A 24,152-nucleotide genomic window follows, 5' to 3' on the forward strand; every position below is an offset into this window, starting at 1 on the left:
GAATAAACTGTACTAAAGAAATTAGTATTGTGTCGCCAACTGAAATTTATTGAACAGTGACGGTTTAACAAAGAAAGCTTAATTTAGATTTCACAATGAGCTAGCATAATAATCTGTTCGAGATCTGGACTATTTTCTGTTGGAAAATATGGGTATAAGTCCCATATTGGTAAGTCATATTTTTGAGCATTATGACTAAAAGATGTGTGAGATATGATGATATTCTATTAATAATGGAAATTATTATTTTCCATTAGAATTTGGCTCAAATATTATGGCATAAATTAATTTGATTTTGTTTCAGATTAATTGATATAGTGTATGTCTTGATATATTTAATCTGATTCTGTTTCAGATTATTTATGGAATAGAGTAGCTTGCAAGTATTACACCGATTCCATAATTAATGATATTTAATTATGGAAAAGAGTAGCGCACAAGTCTATCTACACCTATATAAACACCTCTAAGGCGTTAGGGTTAGACACACCAAAAACAGATTCGCCTCTAAACACAAATCTCTCTCTCTCGGTGATAGTTTCGTGCCCGTTCAAGCTCGCTGAAGGTGCTCGTTATCCGTAACGCCGCCGCTACCTCGTTTTATCCTGGGAGGCTATCGACTCGCACATACGGTGAGAGGCGAAATAGCTTTAAGGAGACAGTTTCAACTGGACTCGAGGATCTCTCTTCTGTTTATATCTTTTCTTCCTCCGTTTGATTTCGTTTACTCACACACACACTTGTTTGATTATTTGTATTAATCGCAGATTGTTTTCACAATCTTAAAGCTATCTATTTTATATACATCTGTGACTGATACATCTGTATCTGCTTGTTTTGTTGAGTAACAGATCGATGGAGAACCAAACTGTGAACGATTCGATGAACATGACGGCTGATCCCAACGCACAGATCACTGGATCTGATGGGGTTCACCAGCAGCCGATTAACCCTAACGCACGGATCGTACGATCTGATGGGGGTCAAACGCCTGTTGGACATGTGCCTGTGGGACACACTGTCATTGGACAGTTTAGTGTTCCTCTTGGACAGATATCGGCAGGATTCACTCCTCCGATCATACCTGCGGTGCCTACTGGTGTGCATACACCTGTAGTACAGACGCACGTACCATCTGTTCCACCCGTGGTGCCTGCTGCACCTGTTATGCCAACTGTGCCTGCTGCACATGCTGAAAAACCTGAGAAGTTCAACGGAATGAACTTCAAACGTTGGCAACAAAAGATGCACTTTTATCTGACCACGTTGCATATGGATCGCTTCCTTAAGGAAGAACCACCGTTGCTCACTGCTGAGAGTAACATGCAGACTGTGTATGCTACTGATGTTTGGAAGCACTCCGACTACATCTGTCGGAACTATATGTTAAATTGTTTGTCTGACTCGTTGTATAACGTATACAGCGCGAAGCCAACAGCTAAGGTCTTATGGGAGTCACTTGACCATAAGTATAAAACCGAGGACGCTGGGGCAAAGAAGTGGATTGTCGGCCGCTTTCTTGATTATAAGATGGCAGACTCTAAGACTGTGGTCAGTCAGGTACAGGAACTGCAGGTGATCATTCATGACATTCATGCTGAGGGAATGGTCATAAGTGAGTCTTTCCAAGTTGCTGCTGTTATTGAAAAGCTTCCACCTGGATGGAAAGATTTCAAGAACTACCTTAAGCACAAGCGAAAGGAGATGTCTATGGAGGATCTTATTGTTAGACTTCGTATTGAAGAAGACAACAGAGGGTCCGAGAAGAAAGTTAATGTTGCCACTGAGAAGGCAAACATGGTGGAGCATGCTCAAAGCTCCAAGCCCAAGAAGGCTAATTCTGGTAAAGGGGCAAAGCTGGCACCCAAGGGAGGAATTTCAAAGTCGAAATTTCAAGGGAAGTGCTACAACTGTGATAAAGTTGGTCATAGGTCTTCTGACTGCAAGAAGCCCAAGAAGCCCAACAAGAAGAAAGAAGTAAACATGGTAGAGAATATCTCCAAGGAGATGGGTGACATAGACCTCTGTGCTACGGTCTCTGAAGTGAACCTGGTCGGTTCTAATCCACGTGAATGGTGGATTGATACTGGTGCTACTAGGCATGTTTGCTCAGACAAGGCGGTTTTCTCTAGCCTCAAAGCTTCTGATGCTGGTGAGAAGCTCTACATGGGGAATTCAGCAACTTCTACCATTGAGGGTGAAGGCACGGTGATCCTGAAGATGACCTCTGGGAAGAATCTGACTTTGAAGAATGTACTTTATGTGCCTGATATTCGCAAGAACCTTGTGTCTGGTTCTCTGTTGAATAAGCATGGCTTTCACATTGTAATAGAGTCAGATAAAGTTATTTTGTCTAAGAGTGGTATGTTTGTAGGCAAGGGTTATTTAACTGATGGGCTTTTTAAGCTCAATGTAATGTCCGTTAAGGACGATAATGAAATGAAGAATTCTTCTGCTTACTTGCTTGAGTCTCCTAATTTATGGCATGCTAGATTAGGACATGTAAATTATGACACTTTACGACATTTAAGTGCAAAAGAATACATACCTAAACTTACTATCGATCCAAAACATAAGTGTGAGACTTATGTTGAGGCAAAATTAACGAGATCATCATTTAAACGTGTGGAAAGGAACACCAAAGTGCTAGACCTAATACATAGCGACATATGTGATTTAAAATTCGCTCCAACAAGAGGAGGAAACAAGTATTTTATTACATTCATTGATGATTGTACAAAATACTGCTATGTATATTTGTTGAAAAGCAAAGACGAAGCTATAGATAAATTTAAAATCTATAAGGAAGAAGTTGAGACACAACAAACTGAGAAAATCAAAACGATACGAAGTGATCGTGGAGGTGAATATGTTGAACCGTTTGGGGAATTCTGTTCACAACATGGTATAATCCATGAGGTCACTGCACCATACTCCCCTCAGTCAAATGGTGTGGCTGAAAGGAAGAATCGCACTCTGAAAGAGATGATGAATGCGATGTTGTTAAGCTCTGGGCTCCCACAATCGATGTGGGGAGAAGCTATCTTAAGCGCAAATAATATTTTAAATATTACGATGCGCAAGAATAAGGATGTAAGTCCTTATGAAATGTGGAAGAAAAAGAAACCAAGTTACCAACACCTGAAAGTGTGGGGGTGCCTTGCAAAGGTACTGATCCCTACACCGAAGAAGGTGAAGATAGGTCCTAAGACTGTGGATTGTGTCTTCATCGGATATCCTCCACACAGCACTGCATATCGGTTTCTTGTTCATGAATCCAAGATTCCTGATATTCAAAAGAATACCATTATGGAATCAAGGAATGCCTCATTTTTTGAGACGATGTTTCCCGTAATCCAGGAAACCAACAACCTACGATGTCTAAACGATCTCATGAGTCTGTAGATGACGATAATGAGAGTGACGAAAGTGAAGATGAAAATGTGGGGGTAGTGAGAAGGAGCAAAAGACAACGAACGGAGAAATCCTATGGGTCTGATTTTATGACCTATTTGCTCGAAGAAGGTGACCCAAAACCTCACCTGATGGGCCTATGTGGAAAGAGGCCATCAAGAATGAAGTTGATTCAATTATGCAAAATCATACTTGGGAATTAGTGGACTTGCCAACTGGTTGCAAACCATTAGGTAGTAAGTGGGTTTTCAAGAAGAAGTTGAAAACTGATGGCACTATTGATAAGTATAAGGCCAGACTTGTAATTAAAGGATACAAGCAACAAAAAGGCCTTGATTACTTTGATACATATTCTCCTGTAACGAGAATAGCGTCCATAAGGATGATGTTTGCTATTGCTGCAATGCGTAATCTAACTGTACATCAAATGGATGTGAAAACAGCTTTCCTAAATGGAGACATAGATGAAAAAATCTATATGGAACAACCTGAAGGGTTTGTTGTCCCAGGACAAGAAAGGAAAGTGTGTAGATTGGTGAAATCATTGTATGGTTTGAAACAAGCGCCTATGAAATGGCATGAAAAATTTGATGAGGTCGTGCTGGCCAATGGTTTCAAAATCAATGAATGTGATAGCTGTGCCTATTACAAGGATAACGAGAACAACTATGTCAAGGAGAATGACAATGGCTATGTCATGATGACACTATATGTAGATGATCTACTTATTGCTGGAAGCAATGATAAAGTTATCAAATCTACAAAGGACATGTTGAAATCAAGGTTCGACATGAAAGATATGGGACTAGCAAATGTAATTCTGGGAATTCAAATTTCTAGAACATCAGAGGGTCTCGCATTAAGTCAACCACATTATGTTGACAAGATCCTTGAGAAGTTTCTTAAGGATGACTTTGAGAAAGCTAGGACACCTGTGGATATGACTTTGCACCTATCCAAGAACAAAGGTGTAGCTGTTTCCCAATTGGAATACTCGAGGATAATTGGTAGTCTGATGTACCTCATGAGTTGTACAAGACCAGACATTGCATACTCAATAGCAAGTTGAGTAGGTTTACGAGTAATCCGGGAGCTGATCACTGGAAAGCGATTATAAGGGTACTAAGGTACTTGAGGGGAACTCGAGACTATGGACTGCACTATGGCAGATACCCAGCAGTATTAGAAGGATATACTGACGCAAATTGGATATCTAGCAAGAAAGCACTTAAGTCTACGAGTGGCTATGTGTTTACATTAGCTGGAGCGGCAATATCATGGAAATCCTCAAAACAAACGGTGATAACTCATTCCACGATGGAAGCTGAGTTTGTGGCACTAGATAAATGCGCCGAAGAGGCTGAATATCTATGTCAGTTTCTGGAGGATATTCCAAGATGGCCAAAGCCTGTAACTGCAATAGGGATTCACTGTGATAGTCAATCCGCTATTGGCAGAGCACAGAGCACGATGTATAATTGAAAGTCTCGTCATATACGACGACGACACAGTTCCATTAGACAATTGATCTCAACCGGAATTATCACTATTGACTATATACCGTCAAAGGATAATATCGCGGATCCACTAACCAAAGGGTTATCAAGAGAAGTGGTTGAGAAATCATCGAGAGGGATGGGCCTTAAGCCTATTGCTTAACGGCATCATGGTGGACACCCAACCATTGCTGACTGGAGATCCCAAGAACTTGGTTCAATGGGACAACTAAATCATGATGACCAAATCACTGTGGGGGTAACCCCTGACCTGTTCCTATGATGAGGAAACAGTGAGACCCGTAAGGTACGAGGTTAAGCTTTGAGCCTTTAATGATCTTTGATGAATACATGGAGCTCAGGAGTGAACGCATGGAATTTAGTTGAGTAAACGCGGGTTACTCTATAAGATAAAGATCACCTATGTGGGAGAGAAGTGGGGCCACTTCAAAGGAGAATTGCGAGGCACAATTCTTTAGAAACTTCTGCAGAACCAGGACGATGTTCCATGGCCAAAATGGACATACTCATGAGAGCTGAACGAGTCAGAAACGATATAGTGATAAGTATATCATCGTTTACATAAACGGTCGAACAGTTCAAGGACAAGCACGTCTACTGTCTACCAGTAAAGTCGGTATGCTTACTCGAGCGAAGGTTCAAGGAGCATTCTCTACCTATCGTATGCCATATCTGATCGAAGAAACTATCACCAAGTCAAACTCCGTGTTTGTCTGTCTGTCTGTCTGTCTGTCTGGTGTGTGCTACTAAGATCACCAATCTCACCCATGTGGGGGATTGTTGGAAAATATGGGTATAAGTCCTATATTGGTAAGTCATATTTTTGAGCATTATGACTAAAAGATGTGTGAGATATGATGATATTCTATTAATAATGGAAATTATTATTTTCCATTAGAATTTGGCTCAAATATTATGACATAAATTAATTTGATTTTGTTTCAGATTAATTGATATGGTGTATGTCTTGATATATTTAATCTGATTCTGTTTCAGATTATTTATGGAATAGAGTAGCTTGCAAGTATTACACCGATTCCATAATTAATGATATTTAATTATGGAAAAGAGTAGCGCACAAGTCTATCTACACCTATATAAACACCTCTAAGGCGTTAGGGTTAGACACACCAAAAACAGATTCGCCTCTAAACACAAATCTCTCTCTCTCGGTGATAGTTTCGTGTCCGTTCAAGCTCGCTGAAGGTGCTCGTTATCCGTAACGCCGCCGCTACCTCGTTTTATCCTGGGAGGCTATCGACTCGCACATACGGTGAGAGGCGAAATAGCTTTAAGGAGACAGTTTCAACTGGACTCGAGGATCTCTCTTCTGTTTATATCTTTTCTTCCTCCGTTTGATTTCGTTTACTCACACACACTTGTTTGATTATTTGTATTAATCGCAGATTGTTTTCACATTTTCAAGCAATATTTTGTAATAAAGAGTGATGTCCTCCCCTCCCTAAGACCTAAAAAGAGTTCCGTCTATGAAGCCTATAGCTTCAACCATGGCAGTAAATAGTAAGCTGGCAACTCGATTTTCAAACTATCGAGGAAATTGGTCTTAATGATAATTTGGTAGATTTAGAAAAACTTCAAGATGAATCTGATTTGAATGAATCTGATTCGGATGAATCTCACGGCTGTTTGAATGAAGAACAACATCAAAATATCGATTCGACGCTTATAGCATATGTAGGTATGGAATTTCCCAATGATGAGATTGCTTATGAATTTTACTAAGAACTTTGCACTGAGAAAAGGTTTTGCAACCCGCAAGTATTCATCTTATAATTCCGAGAGTGATGATATCTAGATAAAAAAACTTTCGTACACAATAAAGTTAGAAGATTTGACAAGCGTGAAGAAGGGAGAGAAGTTAAACATCGCCGTATCACAAAAGAAAATTGTAAAGCGCATATGATTGTGCAACGAACTCCAAATGGAAATTGGTCCTTCAGACACACACAGTCATACAATGATTTTTTCTACATCAAATGGAATGGTAAAGCCTTTGATACCATCAACTCTCTGTCACTTCAGTCGAGTTCATAAGCCTTTTCATTGCTTTGTTGTCTCATGAACTTGATTTTTTGCTAATTGTTGTACCTACACCACTTAATATTCAAACATAAAAAACCTGGTTTAGTTAGCTATACCACCATAATTGACTGCCTCTCCGAAACAAGTCTCTCACTTGCATGGCCATAACATTGTTAAGAAACATGGAGAATGAAGGGGATCTAGTGATTTGGTATATCATGCTTCAAGTGTTCTCTTTGAAATGACCTCTAGCATATTAACTATGGTCTGTACAAATATCTCTGCTGATTTGTCTTGTAATCTTGAGGCAACAGCGAGAGTTGATGCTCCATTGAAATTATGGCCTACAAGAAATGCAGCCTATGTACTTTGAGGAGAATCTGGTTTTACCTGCCGATGAAGAAGGTTTTGAATGCATGAAATGCAAGGGAGAAATCACATTTTTTTTGCTTCTTTTAGCTACTTTTAATATCTCAATGAATGATAATGACTTCACCTGGTATTGTTTTTTCTATTTATATTGTCTGTTCAGTTTCTTGCAAATATTCTTTTTTATTTTAAACTGCATAATGTGAAAATTTTGTAGCAAGATGCAGCCAAAAATTGCTGACATTTTCTACCAACTTCAGCTTTTAACAATGTGAAGAACCAAAATACAAGTAAAATAAAACAATTAAAGCAGTCATATTGTTGTGATTGTGCCTATAGTTACAATTAAGGGTAGCCAGTTCTCATGAATCTTGAGATATTGCAAAATGTGACTGAGCAAAACCAATTACTGCTTTAACCTTCATCACCAAACTAACCATCTTTAAAATTGAAACTTACAACCGAACTAAGTAACATCACTATACGAGCATCAAAGCGATAAATCTACAAATCGAACCTTGCAGAGTCCCCTACTTCATGAAAACTTCACGTTTTAGTTCTGAACTCCATGGAATGTCCGATTCTGCCTTCACAAGTTCAATGGGAGAGAGAAGCTGATCAAAATGGTGGATTACTCATCCACTGTGGAAGGAGGTAAGTCAATAGTCTGTCCAAATATATCTGGAATCTCTTCCCAGTTGGCTTTTTTTCTTGCTTCCCAGTAGCCCCCAACATAACGATAACAACCCTCTTCATCCTTCCGGAACCATCTCGGTTGCCAACCTCTTTCTTGCAACTTCCTTGCCTGCAAAGCAGATTAGATACAAGTGTGTCAGAGTGACAAGGGTAATGTTTAGAATGCTTGCACGAGCAGTACATGTACAATTTAAATTTCCAAGCATCAGAACAGATCATGAGGGACTAGTGATGTAGAACAAGAATTGAAAAGCAACAAAAAAACAAAAATATATCGATAGGCAATGAATTATACAAATCTCAAGAATAATTAATCGATATTATTCCCAAGAAAAATGTATAATCAAAACTTAGCAATAAAGTGGGGGATTATATTTTACATCACTAATAGACTATAAAACCCTAGTATTAAACCTAATGGACTAAGCCCCGTAGCAATTGGGCTTTATTGTAAATAAACTACTAAATTAATAAACTACTACCCCATATATAAAACATATAGATAAATACATTCTTTATCTCTACGCTAAACAAATATAAAAAAATTAGTAACACATATATTAATTCTTTATTCTCGTTCCTCATCAACTAGGAAGTAGAGAGTAGAAATGACAAATTAATCCGATCTTACGGATACCCTATCCGAAATCCGAAATCCGAAATGTTGGATGTACCGAACCCAAAAAATTGGATTTGGACTTTAACTGTACCGATCCGATACTCGATCCCAAATCCGAAATTCAATCCAAACCCGAAATCCCATAAAAATCTGATACATATATATATATATTATATATAATGTTTAAATATGTGAACATTTTAATATTTTGGATGTCAGAGTAGAACATATAATTTACATATTTTTATTTGTATATTATTAGTAATTGATTAATAGTCAATACTTATCTAGTGAATTATAACTCACTTTATCTATCTCAAATTTAATTAATATAATTAAAATGTAATTTTTTTATACTTTACAAATAATTCCATTTGTGTTGGAATATTAAATATTATTTTTTTCAACATATTTTATATTCCACTCACTATGTCAATCCTATAATATTTTATGTTTGACTATTTATTAATTTTAGTAATTGTATATATGTAATTAATGTTGTTGCATGTACGAGTAATATTAAACTTGATTACATTATTTTTAATTTTGGATACCCGATAAAACCCGATCCAATACGAAATCTGACTTGGATAACCCAAAGATATTCGGATTTTACAAAACCCGACCCGAACCTAACCTGTTGCCATCCCTAGTGGAAGCATTTGAAATACAACACAAGTTGATAAATTCGCTACATTGTTACCTGGACTTTGATACATGTAAAATCAATAGGGGAATTAAACTTGAGTCGGATTTTGAATTTCTAAGGTAAAAAATACTCCGTTCTACTTGATCACACCACAAATATTTCCATGAGAATGCAAAAATAATCATGAAATGAATTTTTACTGGAATAACAGAGAGTTTATAAATAGAACCTGTCTTTGTAATTGTTCAAGTCTGAGCTTTTCGGCATTAGCAAGCTCATATTCCCCGTTTTCTAAATGTCTCTGATCTGGCCTCAACCTGGAGTCGGTTGGTGGCAGCTTCTCCAATAGGCCTGGGGTCACTTCATTTAGAGAAATGGCAAAAGGTGTGAGATTATATCTAGTTTTTGTTATAGATTTGTCCCTTTCCCATAGCAAAACAGCTTCTGTCCCTGGATCATATCCCTTCGGCTTTGTGGTTGGATCTCCCAGCACATAGTACATTGCCTCATCCCACTTTCCAAACAACATTGCAACCTTTTCCCCTGTTCTATTGTCTTGAACAAATCCATGAACCTGAAATAATATATTATCAAAAAAAAAAGATTACTGCAAAGGGCACAAGTAACTAAGGTCGTGAACCACAATTTTGAAGTCAGAAGTACATGTATATTTCAATTTCAAAGAGATGCTTTTTCTTCCGGCAGCAGGTTTTAAATATAAAAAATTTAGGGAAGAGACCCTTTAGGCAGTATAAACATTGTAGATTAGTCCGAGTTCAATTTGCTAAGTATAAATATTGAAATAGATAATCTTTCCTTTAATGCACATATATATATATATATGTGTACAAGTTGCTTGGCGGAAAATTCTTGATCCATAGGCTCCCTAAAGACTATAGATTATGGATCTCTACAGACTACAGATTAGTTATTAGTATATCATTCAGCTATTACTAAAAAATATGACTCTCATCCTTCTTTAAATACAAATACCAGGGAAATTAAATACCCAAGAAAATTTTTTGTTCAACTATAATGCTTCATAAAATTAAGATTATAATTACCTGATGGGGGTTTCTGTCTATAATAGATTGCTCTTTAAATTTAAGCTTGCACGAGTAATTTACACTGCCTTTTATACGCATTGTGCCATAGTGGTCACAATAGATTTTACCCAGTATGATATTGTAAATAGAAGTTGTGACTTTGCTCCATTCAAAAGTTTCTCCATCATCAAATTGTAGTGTAAGCACTCCTACAGGATCTAGTTGAATAGAACGCCCCCAAAACTTGCCTTTGAGGTTCGAATCAGCCCAAAATTTCCAGTTTCTGCCTTCACAGTGGCAAGCAACAACCATCGGGTGGTGACTCACCTGTCCAATAATAACATCAGGGAAAAAATCAAGTACTTTCCAAATTTGGCAACAAAAAAGATGACAGAAATTTTAAGTATTATTATTTAGCAAAAAGGAAAAGGCAACTAAAGTCCATTCCAGTTCCAATTCCACTTGTTTATATCATTTACACCAAAATACAACTGCATATCCAAGCAATCAAAGACCGGATAAAATGAAGTCAAAGAACTGGTGATACTCTGTATAATAATTCATTTTAAGGTATACAAATGCTGTATATACTTTCTCTGAGAAGAATCGCAGTCCCTTATCTGGATAGTCAGCCTCATAGGTCTCCCCAAGAAGAGGATTAAAGGGTTTGCACTGACGACCTTCTGTTGAAGCATAGCCAGATACAGCAAAAGCTGCAACATTAAGAACTCTCATCAACTCATTACCCTGCACAGGAAAGAACATACAAGTTGGTTAGGCTTTGTGATATTATAGCCTATATAAGAACTATATGTACGTACATATGAGCAAAATAACTCCAAAAAAATCGAAGAACACAGGTGTCATTCCATGCCAAAAACTCCATGTTTACTACAAATTCACCATACTATTCAATTAGAATAAACATTACATGAAGTGCCCGTGCCCGTTTGGGAAATCTGAAAATAAGTAACTTGCGACTTAAAATGAATAAGTGAATTATAAGTGATAAGTACAAGAATACTTATAAGTTAAATAAGTGTTTGGATAATTTTACTTATAAGCCAGAATTTTTTTCCTCTTAAATGAACTAATAATAAATAATTATTAAATATAATTATCTAAATTCTTGAATTTTAAGTTAGATTAACATTTAAAAATATATATTTTAAAACTAAGGTTAATAAATCAGCGAAAATCAAAATCAGTTGAGAAAAAGTACGTCGTTACTAACATTCAACTTATCAGCTTATAAGTTATAAATTCAACTTATAAGTTAGGTCGACAAACACTCGTCGATAAGCTGTTAAGGGCTTATTAGCCATAAGCAGCTTATAAGTTGGCTGACAAACAGGCCCGAAGAACCATTTAACTGAAGACAACTTATCAAAGATGCAACTATGAACTGCACACAAAGAAAGAAAATAGTACTGTAACTCTGCTTAATGTATATCTTAAAAATGGCAAGGACATTTCAAGGATAATAAGTTAATTAAAATAAAATGACAAAAGATATACAGAACTTGTGGTTAACTAAACCATTGAGGTGATTATTACAGTTTCACTCTTAATATTTATTGATGTCTTACCTGCCACATTTCCCAGATACTTTCATCGAGTATAGAGTCTATAATCCACACTGTTAGTGTAGAGGCTAAAAATGAAGAGTTGACTGATAAATATCTGTTAAAACTACAGCTTCTAGAAAAGATTTCCCTCAAAGGACTGTATGAGCATCGACAACCTTAAGCAATGTGAACATGCTCCTATTGTATAAACTGGCCTACTACCTTCCTAGAGCTCAAAATCTAGTATCGTTTCTAAAGTGACCACAATACTTAAATAGAAAAGAAAATTTTCATACTCCAAACAACACTTCAAGATGCCTACTTCCACATTTTTACTTCGTTTAATTTACTGCTGTGATATTTTCCAATACAAATTTCTGAGTACTAATGACAATAAAATCAGAAGCTCTAGGTGATGTTGAACAAAACTGTATGTGACACTATGTAGCACTATACAAACTTAGATAGGGAAGTCAAAGAAGTCACTTACGATGCTTCAAATTCTAGTCTAACGATTAAACTACCTGGACTAAAATTCAACTAGCAGATCATGCTTTAACAAAACTGCTTTTCCACAAAAGAAAGCACAGCTGAAGACCTGACCTGCTTTCCCCATTCCAGTGCCCGATCAACCAAGTACGAGTACTCCAAATCTTCAAAGCATTTTTGCAGCGAAGATAGGGGCTCATTAAAGTAAACAGGGAGGCAGACTCCAGACAAGTCCTTCCCAATATTATCCTTGATTATTGACCATAGACCAACTGGCTTCTCTTTCTCCTTGGGTTCTGGCAAATTGTCCCTTCTTTTTACGTAGGGATAATCTACAGCCTTTACTGGTCCAACATCTCTCAAGCGGTCAGAAAAGAAAGACTCTGCTTCACATGTCAAAGAACTACAACCATTTCCTCTACCATCTCTACTTCGATATGAAGCACTTCTTAGAGATTCACAGGACAAAAAGTCATTGGTATCAAAATAAGTCCCGTCTTCTTCATCTGTTTCGACATCAACTCCATATCGACTTTCATTATCTACATCTGAATCAGTGGCACTGCCCTCTGACATGATGGAATAGAAATCTGCAACATAAACAAGAGATTAGAATGACAACGAAGTCTCAATAATAAGAATGGGAGATTTAATATTATCACAGATGATCATACAAAGGGGTTACATTTCTCTCATCAATTTTTCTGCAATATTCTATGAAAACTTTGGATCAACAAGCCTACTAGTTTTGAATCCGATATGATTATTTGATTTATTATAAGTAATAAAAATTACTACATTCTTGTTATCTTTTTGCAGGTTGTATACTTCAAAGTTATTAGTGTGCCAGTGGGAGAACATATAGTAGAAGTGCTACTTATCCAACTAGCATCCATTAAATGACTTTATAAATATCACAAATTATTACAAATAATTGAAGCTAGTGGACGATATCATTTACAAATTACAAATTAACCCTGCCACCAGTATGTAGAAATTCTTCAAAATTCAAGAACTTACTGGATATAAATATATACAACAGAATCAAATTAGAAGTGATAGTAGACCCATTAAATTTAAAGAATCAAACTGATTACTCTATACCTAGTTTCTAAGGAATTAGACTGGTCACACGAGGAATGCACATAAAAGCATTATAGACCAGTTAACAGAGATATGTAGAACTTCAACTAACCACTAAATCTCCTGTTCTGTCCACAACATGAATCTCGTTCCTTGGTTTCATCAATAACAGTTGTCTCCAGCTCAATTTTTTCAGTCTGAAACAGTTGTAAAGAGAAGGGAATTAAAAATATAATTCATTAAGTAATGACAAAATATATGTCATAAGTAAAATAGAATAACAGGACCAGGTTATCTTCTTCTAACAGATTCAAAGCCAGTGACAAGAAGAAGATGGCAGAGTCGACAACCAGAACAAGTTGAAATAATAGACTGAAATTTGGAGTGTGATCGAATCTATCGGTAGAATATATCCAAATAAGAATCTTTAATTTCACTGGAATAAACAAAATGAAACAAAATCCAGGAAACATAGCAAGTTCTGCAATCCTGATCACCCTTTTAAATATGATACTTCAAAATCTCTTTACAAAATCAACTCTTTCTGGGTTGAGGATGCATATTTAACAAACCTCTAATTATATATACGTCTAATTATATATACGTATCATTTATATTTAATTTACTTCCCTTATCATGTTTCATGCGAATCTCAATACAAGAATGGAAAAATGTATAATGGGTACGCACAACTAAGTTGAGCTATTATAACATACTAGCACGCACTCCAAACCAATTACATTTAATAGAAAAATAATTAATATAAACAGATATACATACAGGCATACACACACGCATACACAAAGTTCAGTTTGACATGAGTAGAGACATGTTGAGCGTCTTTAATCTATTGTCATTTAAGGATGCCATACTGAAAACACCAGATTCTAGAAAAACGACATATTACAAACTACCTCAATATAAAATCAATATCATCAAATACATTATGTCTCCGGATCCATAGATTTTAATAGGAGTATGAGCCATAAAGTTTATAATCTTATGTAAACTTGTGTTGGGAAGCATATATATTACAAGGCTAGACGGGAACACATACAATTCATAAAAAATATGCCATATGTTATGCAGAGTATGAAAAGTGTACAGTGGCAAATGGAAGACAAATACCTCTAGTTGCCTGAGTGTATCAAGCAGCATAATATGCTTAAGTTGAAGATCCTTTAACTGATATTGTAGCACGGATACTTCATTGAGCATAATAGACTCGCAATCTTTTATAACAGCCTCACCAATGTCTTCCTGCACTAATCTTGTTCGTAGCCTCTCCGTAGAAACAACAATATCTTCAGAAGGCATAAGATCACTGCTTGTCAGCAGTCTAGGAAACTGACCTTTAGCAGCCAAAAGAGCTTCAATCCATGAAGCTCTATCCTCTCTAGATACACAACGTAAATGTAGAGTTTTCGTTCCAGTAAATATACTCAACCTTTTATCATCGGACTTGCTAGCACGCACTGAAGAAACCTACAGGAAAATATTATAAAATGCAGTTGGATCATACAAAGGCAGGAAATTAGAGTCTGTTATATCAAAACATTTACTTCAAATCTATTACTATGTTATGCATTTCTTCTATTTCCGCACAGAAATCACAGCTGAACTGCAATTAACAATGTTATTGTGTTATGTACCTCTTCTATAATTTTCCCCTCCAACAACCACCTTAAACAAATTATTCCCCCCACCCCCAAATTTCTTCAATCAGGGTCATAAATTTACATACGAATCCTATTCTCATCTCATCTACCAACACATTCAAATATATTAAATGAAAAAGAATTTCAATGTCCTACATACCTACTATACCAAGTAAGAGTTAAGCCGGAGAAAATGAACCATCCTCCCTCCCTCTTAAATGAAAATCATTAACTACACAAAGGTCCTATTGTTATCTCAATTTCTAAAGATTCAACATATACCAACATAAAATGCAGAAACCAACTATAGATTACTTAAATTCCACTATTCCAACATTGAACACAGAAAAACAACAATGGATTACTTGAATACCACTAAACAACATAAAACACAGAAAAACAACAATGGATTACTTGAATACCACTAAACAACATAAAACACAGAAAAACAACAATGGATTACTTGAATTCCACTAGAGCGACTAAAACACAAGTACATAAATCCAAACAAAAGAAACCATTTTGCACACAACTTATAAAAAACAAGTACACTCGAACATCCTAACCTTCAAATGTATCTCCCCGAACGGTTTCCACTGCTTATTACCACCAACACCACCGCCACCATTCCCAATTCTATAAGTTTCACTAGATTTCCTCTTAATATATCTCAAAGAATCATCCCCAATGACCTTCCCACCCCATTTCCCTCCCCTCAAGCTCCCCATAACACAAATTTTATCAGGACCGTGAATTTTATAATACGACAACACTCCATCCTCACTCAACACAAACCACCTAGGCCTCCAGCCTTTCCCATAATTGACCCATTTATACAAAATCCCTCCCACGCTCTTACAACTCTCCCTAAACACATCACTCTCCTCAATCTCGCAATTGGAATCACTAAAATCCACACCACTAATCACCGACGAAACCTGATTCAACCCTAATCTCACATTCCTCTCCAATCCTAATTGCGAATGCGCCTTCACTACCACCGGATTATCACTCCGATCTCGATCAATCGACACCGGAGCAATGCAGCACAAGGGATTCATAACCTACTACGACGTCGTTTCACAGTCTAATTCAGTTAAAACGACAGTGATCAAGCAGATCACAAAATAGAGATGAATCTCATAGACTGTATATAGAGAGGATGTGTGTGTGTGTATAGATTGGTAGTTGTGGATCTAATAAATTAATTAAAGGAATTGATGAGTATAGGGGGGTGCAGAAGTAGGACAGTATAGATACAAAAGATGTGTAAGTATAGGTGGCGATGCAGAGGGAGGGAGGGAGGGGTGTAAGTAATCACTAATCAGTGTGTGTGGGATGGAGTGAGATATACATAGGGGTGTAGGTTAAGACAGGAGGAGAGCATTGAATTCAAAGGAGATGCCAAATATAAATGCATGCTGTGTGTATTTGTGTATCTATTATTAACGGAGACAGCTAACGTGCGCATTAGTGAACGAGAGAGAGAGAGAGAGAGACGGATATGTATATGCTTCTCTCTTGTTGTACTTTACTATTCCGTTCTTCTTGAATTATATACCTGTGCATGTACTTTTGTAACACATTAATAATTAATCTCGCACCATTTCAATTGTGTTCTTTTTTATTATTATTTTACTTAATAGTTAACACTTACCTATCTCATATATATATCTCTTTACATTATAGTTCCTGCTCCCTCATTTAAACAGTAAATTTGCTCTTTATATTTTTGACCTCCAGGATTTATATAATTATCATAGAAACCGTTATATCTACCCGCTTAATATCCGTTATCTATGACTCACCCACCACCTACCTCCCATTCATTTGTGGCTTATCTACCACCCATTCTAAAGTAATCTTATCTTTTAAAAAAACCACTTTTTAGGAAGTTTAGTTAATGAAGCAAACTGACCTTACCTACTGATAATTGGATATTTATTTTATTCTTTGCATTATTGTTCCTGTTACTGTTCAAGAAAAGCTTTACATCTTGATCGGGCCTTTAATGGTGCTCAAAGACGATTGAGATCTGTGAGTGTGTTTTGCTCATATGTTAATCTATTTCTTACACCTTTTTTGCTGTGTTGCGCAGGTTGATGGTGAGGATAATCGATGGCGTCTATTTACCTCCGATGATATGATTTGAGGTTATGATGGGCGTCCTCTTACTAGACCCAAGAAAAAATACTACAAAGATCTTCCATCAAGGTCTTTGCCTGGAACTGCGGAGAATGGTTAGTTATTTTTGTGCTGCCCTCCGTTTTTTTGCCGCTTTGGCGTTGGGTTTGTCATAGGTTCATTGTGTTTTATATGCTTTTATTTTTCTTTTAAGTAGGCTTGAGGAAAATTTATGGATACATTTTGGTTTCTCTGTCCCAGTTTGTGCCGGTGTCGTTGTGCCGTCGGTGTTCGGGTTAGATTCTCATGATTGTGGTGTGCACCAAACTCCTCCATCGCATATTGCAGTTGGTGCTGGGATATTTGACGGTAGTCCTGATTATGTGACAAATGGAGGTTGGTGTACATACCCTATTCTATTTCTGCATTGTGTTTGGATTTGATTTGGCTATAAGATTATATTTGGTTTTTATGACTGCTTTTATGTCTGTTTGTAGCCCTACCAACTGTGCAGTCTAGTGTTGTGTCTCCTGATGTGCAGTTTCGCTCAAAAAGGAAGCAAAGATATTCCTCTCCTGGTGTTAGTAGGTAGTTATTTACGGCTGTAGCTATGGATGCTGGGCTTCCTAGCAATGATTTTGGTGATGGTAATATGTGTTAGGCCCTTGAATTATGTTTTACTTTTTTCTTGAACAAAATTTATTTATGAAGTTTTTTTTGCCTTTTGCAGATTGTCCCACTGTGCTTGTGCCGCCATTGTTCAGCTCAGATTCTGATGATTTCTCGATTACTCTGGTACTGTTGGGGACGCGTTTGATGGAGGCGATGACGATGATCATTGGTATGAGGAAAATATTGACTTTAACGAAGGTATTGAAGGCATAGTTTCATTAAATTTTAGGCCTTAATAAGATTATTAGTTTTTTTTATTGCTTTTATTTTTGTGGATAGGTGTGCCCAGTATGCGGTCCAATGTATTGGCTGCTGATGTACAATTTATCTCAGAAAGGAAGCGAGATAGAATGGTTGTTCCTGAGGTTTATGCAACATTGGGTTCTCCTGATGTTATCTGTTCCAGCTGTAATGCGCGAATGTGGAGGGAAGAAAGAGCAAACAAGAATGTAACTAAGGGCATACCCCTATTCTCTTTATGTTGCATGAAAGGCTCCATAAAACTTCCTCCTGTACGTCTTACTCCCCCGTATCTAATGGAATTATACACTCATCCGCAAAATGCTGCAAACTTTCATAGAATGATAAGAATGTACAATTGTATGTTTTGTTTTATCTCGACCGGTGGGAATATTGATAATTCTATTAATAGATGAGGTGCTCCGTATATTTACCGGTTGAATGGGCAGAATCACCATGTGTTTGGGTCATTGATACCTAATGATAATGAAACTCCTAAGTTTTGCCAGCTTTATATTTACGATACAGTTAATGGGGTGGATAACCGGTTGCGATGGTTGAGCCTTGAGGATCAACATACTGTTAACCAGGAGGTGGTGCAAGGGCTTATAGCAATGTTAGATGAGACGAATGAGATGGTGAAGAAATTTAGGCAGCAGCGTGACCACTAGGAATCTGAGGAAATTTGTGAGTTAGAGGTCACTCTAAAGGTTTCTCGTTCGGAATCAGGCCGTGAAAATCATGTTGTTCCCAGTGACGAGGTGGCAGGGATAATGGTTAGTGATAATGACGATACTTGTGGATTTCGTGATATAATAATGGATGACAAGGTGCAGGGCTTGGTTAGAGCATCATATGTTCATCCGAAGCTTATGTCTCTGCAGTACCCAATCCTATTTCCTTGGGGTGAAGATGGTTTCCATCCGAGAATAAAATTCCATAGAACGGCTAAAAATTCATCCGGTAGTTGAGGGTACTATCTATGAAAGACTATTATTGTTATTCATTTCAGGTCAGGGAGAATGAAGGTATGTTAAACATGACACTGATTTAAATTATTTGATTATAGAATGAGGGTGTGTTAGGTATAACACAGATTTAAATTGTTTGAGTATTGTTTGATTTTCTGGCATGTTTAATTTATTTTCTAAATATACGAAATTGATTCTGACTTTTCAAGGTTGTTATTTGCAGGAATGATGCCTCGCTTGGGATGGCGTCTTTTTCAGCAGTACATGGTAGATGCGTACTCTTCTGTTGAACAAACGCGGTTATGGTGGTTTCGTACTCATCAGACCATTTTGCGTAATGAATTATATAGCCATATTTGTGATTCCGTACGGAAAGGTGATGCAGACGCTTCCAATACTGGAAAAGGTGTAATATTACCTGCTGGTTTTGTTGGTTCCAAATGATATATGCAGCAGAATTTTCAGGACGCCCTTGCTGTTTGTAGATACGTTGGCCATCCGGATGTGTTCCTTACAATGACATGTAATCCAATTTGGGATGAAATTTTAAGGATGATGGAATATCTGCCAGGTTGCTCCCCTATTAACTGTCCAGATATTATATCGAGGGTTTTTAAGTTAAAATTGGATCAGTTGCGTTTAGACGTTCAGAAGAGAGGTCATTTTGGGAAATGCGCAGGAGGTATGACATTGCGTTTTCTGCTGTTAATTGGTTAGGTGTGTGTTTGTGTAATAAGGTATTAGTGATCAGGGCTAACCTTTTAGTGTCGTTTTATGCAGTAATATTCGTTGTTGAATTTCAAAAGCGTGGTCTTCCACACATTCATATGTTGATATGGCTCGACAAAGACTCAAAGAAATATCTTAAAGAAAATGTTGACAAGTTTGTGTCAGGCGAATTTCCTGATCCGGACTTGGACCCTGTTGGTTATGCAGCGGTGAAAGAGTTTATGATCCATGGGCCATGTGGTTTGCAAAATCCAAAATCTCCATGTATGAAGGATATGCGTTGTATTCGCCATTATCCTAAAAGGTAAGGATTGTGCAAACTTTCTTCATCTATTCACATGGTATTGATATTGGTTGTGTCCTTAATTTGAATGCCTTTATGTCTTTGCTGATAGGTACTGTGATAGCACAACATTTGATTCCAGTGGTTTTCCGATCTATATGCGACGCAGGCAACATATTTCTGTTAATGTTCATAATGCAGATCTTGACAATCAATGGGTTGTTCCGTACAACCGTGATTTGTTGGTCAAGTATCAGTGTCATATAAATGTGGAAATATGTTGTCATGCATGTAGTCTTAAATATTTATTTAAATATTGCCTTAAAGGGCATGACCGAGCCACTATTCAGGTGAATAAAAAGAAAAAAAAAGAAGAATGATGATCTGAGTGATGATGTCGTTGATGAGATTAACTCCTTTTTTGATGGTCGTTACTTATGTGGTGCTGAATCTGCCTGGAGAATTTTCGGTTTTCCGATTCATTGTCGGACCATCTCTGTGGAACGTCTTCCATTTCATTTGCCAAACCAAAAAAATTGTACCTTCAGGGCAAATGAGTCATTGGCAAAGGTGGCTTCCCAGGAAAAATACCGTTTGAGCAAGCTGGAAGCCTTTTTCCTGTTGAATACAGTTGATCACTTGGCCAGGAATTACACTTACGATGAGATCCCTCAACATTACGTATGGGATGATAAAGGGAGGCAATGGAATAAAAGGAAGAGAGGCCGTCAAATCGGCAGGCTTTGCTATGTGCACCATAGTTCTGGTGAGCCTTGGTTCCTACGTCTTTTACTGACCAAAGTCAAAGGTCCCACATCTTTTGAGGATATTATGACTGTTAATGGGATGCGATTTACTACGTTTAAAGATGCCTGTAAAGAGTATGGGTTGCTTGACGATGACAGGGAGTGGCATGAGGTCATGTCTCAGTGTGCAGTTGGCGGATTGCCTCCTCAAATGCGTCAATTATTTGTGCACATTATAGTTAACTGCAAAGTAGCTGATATATTAGATTTGTGGAATTGTCACTGGCAGCATATGGTAGAAGATATTTTACTAAAGAGGCGACATAAAACTAACAATGCAAAATTAATTCTCAATGAGAAGCAGCTTCAATTCTATGTTCTAGCTGGTATATTTTTTCTCCTGTTCCATAATTTTGTTATAGGCCTGGAGCTTATTTTAGATCGACTGCATCCTTGCTACTGTTCTAATATTTTGTATTTTAGTCATCAACCTGTGCCTTATTATATTTATACATATGCTACATCTTTTGTATTGTTATAATTTAAGGTGAATATGCTGAACAACTAAATAAAACAGGGATACTTGAGAGAAAAAGGGATACTTGAGAGAAACAAGTAACCTTGAAATAATTATGAAAACTAAATCAAGGGCTCCATCCAAATATATAAAAAACAGCTCAATAATTGTAACTTACTGGCCAAGTCAATCTATGGGCACTGTCATCACCTGGGTGTCGGTGTTGCAGATGTTAGTGTTTCTAAGATTATCTAATGATGTTGTTGATCTGATGATGTGAGGATGTCAAAATGGTGATGTAAGATGTTGTGCTTATGACTTATTAAGTTGCTAATAAATATATTGCAACAGAGCTATTACCCTTTATATGGGGGTTAAAGGGTAGATTTGCCAAGTTATTAAATTATTAGTTGAATTAGCCATAGCTTAATGCCCTTAAATTGGTCAAACTGGCCTTGGTTCCATTCTCCTTTTATTAATGTTTTAGTCATGTTCTGAAATCAAAATGTTTTGGACACCATCTTTGAACCTTAATAAGTTTGTAAAGGTTTCTTTAAAAGACTGATTTTTTATATGTCATCAAAATGCCTTTTTAGTGTCCCTTTCCTGCATGTTTGACATGTACTCATGCAGACGTGCATACTGTACATAAGTATAAAACGCCAGAGTGAACTGGTGTCTTTTTCAATCTTATTAAAATATCCAGCCCAGTTGCATTAAAATTTTTTATTTTTATCCTAAAAATGTTGTCTAGCACCAAGAATTGGATTATAGCCTTTATACTATAAAGTATCCCCCTTTAGACCTTAATTTGAGCAGATTCTAGAGTTGTAATTAGCACTGCAACTAAACTAAAGATGTGTAGTTGGATACATCTTGCCCTGAATTCAAAATATTTGAGGCACCATGCCTAATATTTATAGCAGTCTGTAGAATAAAAATAAAATATCACCAATTCAAATACATAAACCCTCAAGGAATGATGATGAACTGTGGTAAGAACTATTAGTCGTCAGACATAAAAAAATCTCAGCAGCAAACTGCCAAATAGAGAGGGTAACCTAATTAAACCTGACAGACTCCCAGAGAAATTGTATAAGCTTACTTAAAAATTGTATAAGCTTACTTAAAAATTGTATAAGCTTACTTAAAAATTGTATAAGCTTACTTAAAAAAATCTCGGCAGCAAAGGAATATTAAAGATACTTATTGTTCTAATTTATTTATTTTATTTTTCAGAGCTGAATGACTTGCTTCGCTCGGTTGGAAAATCATTGAAGAACTTTGATCAGTTGCCACAACCCCCTGACATCTACTTGAATCATGGTTCCAATAATTTAATTATCGAGGAGACATGCTATGACACACTTGAAATGGCTGAGCACCACAGACGGTTGCTTAGTAGCTGTAATAGTGATCAGTTGAGAGTTTATGAGGCGGTCATTGAGGCTGTCAACAGTGAAGCTGGTGGTCTTTTTTTTGTTTCTGGGAGTGGAGGAAGTGGGAAGACGTATTTGTGGCGAACACTTATATACAGATTGAGGTCGGAAGGAAGAATTGTGCTTCCTGTTGCCACATCTGGAATTGTAGCCACTTTAATGCCTGGTGGCCGGACTGCACACTCACGTTTTAAGATTCCAATTGTTCTTGACGAGTTTTCATTATGCAATATATCTCACGACTCTGACATTGCTCGGCTTATTAAAAAGACTAAACTAATTATCTGGGATGAGGCGCCGATGCAGCATAGGTATGCCTTTGAATGTTTGGACCGCTCATTGAGGGATATCATGAAGTCCGTTCATTTGACGAAGGCAGATATTCCTTTTGGTGGAGTAACTGTTCTTGGGGGAGATTTCCGCCAAATCTTGCATGTTATACCACTTGGTAATCGTGCTGAGGTTGTTTCTGCTTGCATTACTAGGTCATGCTTATGGGATACTATAACATATTTTGACCTCAAACAGAACATGAGGCTCAAAGACGCTACTTCCGATGCTGAATTGCAACAACTACAGGACTTTTCGAGGTGGGTGCATCATATAGGTGAGGGTACAACGCTGCATGATAGAGATGATTTAATCACACTAGCTGATGATGAAATTTTAATTCCTGAAATATTTTGTGATGTTTAGACTAAAAATTCAGTTCAGAATATGATATCAAGTACTTATCCTAATTTTGAAGAAAACGGATCTAGTGCTTCCTACTTACGGGAGCGTGCTATTTTGACCCCCACAAACTAGACAATGGGTCAGCTCAACTCTATGATAGTTGACAGGCTACCTGGTGAAACATTTTCTTATTTCAGTCTTGATGTTGCAGAGGATTTTAGTGGCACTCAACATGATCTTAATGCCGCTTTCCCTGTGGAGTATCTAAATTCAGTTAGCTAACCTGGGTTGCCTCTTCATGAAATTAAGCTGAAGGTTGGTGCAGTAGTGATGTTAATAAGGAATTTGAACCAAACATTGGGTTTGTGCAATGGAACGCGGATGATTATTACGCAATGTCTCAAATTCTGTGTTGAGTGTTAGGTAATATGCGGTGCTTTTATAGGTACTAAACATTTCATTCCGCGTATGGAATTGTGTCCGAGTGACAGTAAGCTTCCATTTAAGTTAGTGCGCAAACAAATGCCTTTACAGCTCTGCTATGCCATGACTATCAATAAGTCTCAGGGCCAATCTCTTAATACTGTTGGTCTTTATTTGCCTAA

General features: G+C 37.0%; 2 protein-coding genes across 2 annotated transcripts; one reads left to right on the forward strand and one right to left on the reverse strand.

The window, feature by feature from the left end:
• Positions 1-7,619: 7,619 nt before the first annotated feature.
• On the reverse strand, positions 7,620-16,665 carry LOC141725150 (oxysterol-binding protein-related protein 1D). Its single transcript, XM_074527588.1, has 8 exons — positions 15,718-16,665; positions 14,622-14,978; positions 13,606-13,690; positions 12,525-13,000; positions 10,945-11,100; positions 10,372-10,680; positions 9,537-9,881; positions 7,620-8,148 (listed from the first exon to the last, which is right to left on the reverse strand). Exons 1-8 carry the CDS (start codon positions 16,210-16,212, stop codon positions 7,975-7,977), a joined length of 2,397 nt encoding a protein of 798 aa, XP_074383689.1. The 5' UTR covers positions 16,213-16,665; the 3' UTR covers positions 7,620-7,974.
• A 2,940-nt stretch (positions 16,666-19,605) lies between these two features.
• Positions 19,606-23,568, forward strand: LOC141660936 (uncharacterized). The gene is made up of 5 exons (XM_074467915.1): positions 19,606-19,840; positions 19,939-20,191; positions 20,283-20,420; positions 20,533-21,302; positions 22,673-23,568. The coding sequence occupies exons 1-5, from the start codon at positions 19,606-19,608 to the stop codon at positions 23,566-23,568; spliced, it is 2,292 nt and encodes a 763-aa protein (XP_074324016.1).
• Positions 23,569-24,152: the final 584 nt, after the last annotated feature.

This window comes from Apium graveolens, chromosome 5 (genome assembly GCF_009905375.1).
Source record: "Apium graveolens cultivar Ventura chromosome 5, ASM990537v1, whole genome shotgun sequence".
Taxonomy (NCBI): Eukaryota; Viridiplantae; Streptophyta; class Magnoliopsida; order Apiales; family Apiaceae; genus Apium; species Apium graveolens.

Coding starts and splice junctions, on each gene's coding strand:
- LOC141725150 (XM_074527588.1), bottom strand. CDS start 16,212: ATGAATCCCTTGTGCTGCATTGCTCCGGTGTCGATTGATCGAGATCGG. Junction 10,681..10,944: donor TGCGATTCTTCTCAGAGAAA/GTATATACAGCA, acceptor ATTATTGGACAG/GTGAGTCACCACCCGATGGT. Junction 8,149..9,536: donor TTGAACAATTACAAAGACAG/GTTCTATTTATA, acceptor TCTGCTTTGCAG/GCAAGGAAGTTGCAAGAAAG.
- LOC141660936 (XM_074467915.1), top strand. CDS start 19,606: ATGCAGCAGAATTTTCAGGACGCCCTTGCTGTTTGTAGATACGTTGGC. Junction 19,841..19,938: donor TTTTGGGAAATGCGCAGGAG/GTATGACATTGC, acceptor CGTTTTATGCAG/TAATATTCGTTGTTGAATTT. Junction 20,192..20,282: donor ATTCGCCATTATCCTAAAAG/GTAAGGATTGTG, acceptor CTTTGCTGATAG/GTACTGTGATAGCACAACAT.